Source organism: Galeopterus variegatus, unplaced genomic scaffold (genome assembly GCF_000696425.1).
Source record: "Galeopterus variegatus unplaced genomic scaffold, G_variegatus-3.0.2 Scaffold1725, whole genome shotgun sequence".
Taxonomy (NCBI): domain Eukaryota; kingdom Metazoa; phylum Chordata; class Mammalia; order Dermoptera; family Cynocephalidae; genus Galeopterus; species Galeopterus variegatus.
The window spans coordinates 137,384-138,403 of record NW_007727836.1 but is presented as its reverse complement, the minus strand read 5'-3'; the positions used below and the strand labels follow the sequence as shown (position 1 = coordinate 138,403).

The window sequence follows — 1,020 nt, the reverse complement described above, 5'->3', positions numbered from 1 at the left end:
TTTTTTTTTTTTTTTTTTTTTTTTTTTTTTAAAAGATGACCGGTAAGGGGATCTCAACCCTTGGCTTGGTGTTGTCAGCACCACGCTCAGCCAGTGAGCAAACCCGCCATCCCTATATGGGATCCGAACCCGGGGCCTTGGTGTTATCAGCACCGCACTCTCCCGAGTGAGCCACGGGCCGGCCCCTACCCTAACTGCATTTAATGAAATCCTGCGTGTGCGGATGATCCCAGGTGTGGTCTCGAGCCAGGCCTCCTAGGTCTGGTTCCATTCCTGACTGACGGTTACTAGCCGTGGGACCTGAGGCAAGTCATTTCACTTTTCCGAGCTTCAGTTTCTCAGGCTGTAAAATGGAGATAGTAACAGCACCTACCTCACAGGATTGTAGTGAGGGTGTGATGGGCGACAAAAAGGGCTTGGAACAGCACGGGGCATAAAGTTAACTTTGTGAGTGTTTGCTCTTGCCAAGCGATGGTAAAGGAACTCACCTGCCCGTCGATCCTCCCTGCGGTCCTCGGACAACACACAGCGTTGGGCGGAGGCGCTGGGGGCCGGCGGCTGCGAAGAGGCGGCCGCAGGGGGCTCCTCGGCCCCAGCACCAGCCCCTGGCCCTGCCACACCGGGCCCCAGGATGGCAAAAATGGTCTCTTCTTCCGCGGAGAAGGCGTCTTCGGCGGCGGGCCCGGCGCCCTGCGTGGAGTGCGGCACGCGTGCCAGCTTCTCCTTGGTGCGGCGCTTGAAGTCGTTCCAGCGCTTCTGCACCTCCTGGCCCGTGCGCTTCCAGCTGGTGATGCCGTTGATCTTGGCGGCGATGCCGTCCCACACGCGCCGCCGCTCGGCCACGCTCACCCGACGGCTCTGCGCGCCGTAGAGCTGCGGGTAGTGGGCGCGCACCTCACGAATCAGGATCTGGTTCTCTTCGAACGAGAAGCGCGGCTTGCGCAGCCGGGTGGTCTCCTCCGCTTCGCCCGCCGCCGCCGCCGCCGAGGCCATGGCGCCCCCCGACGCCGCCGTCCCGCC

At 61.8% G+C, this 1,020-nt stretch overlaps 1 protein-coding gene across 1 annotated transcript in view; it reads right to left on the bottom strand.

The window, feature by feature from the left end:
• The window catches only part of MYPOP (Myb-related transcription factor, partner of profilin), a 7,262-nt gene extending 6,269 nt beyond the window's left edge, over window positions 1-993 (bottom strand). The window contains exon 1 of the mRNA XM_008578607.1: window positions 489-993. Within this exon, the coding sequence (XP_008576829.1) occupies window positions 489-993 (505 nt within the window). The remainder of the gene's footprint in view (window positions 1-488) is intronic.
• Between the last annotated feature and the right edge of the window lie 27 nt (window positions 994-1,020).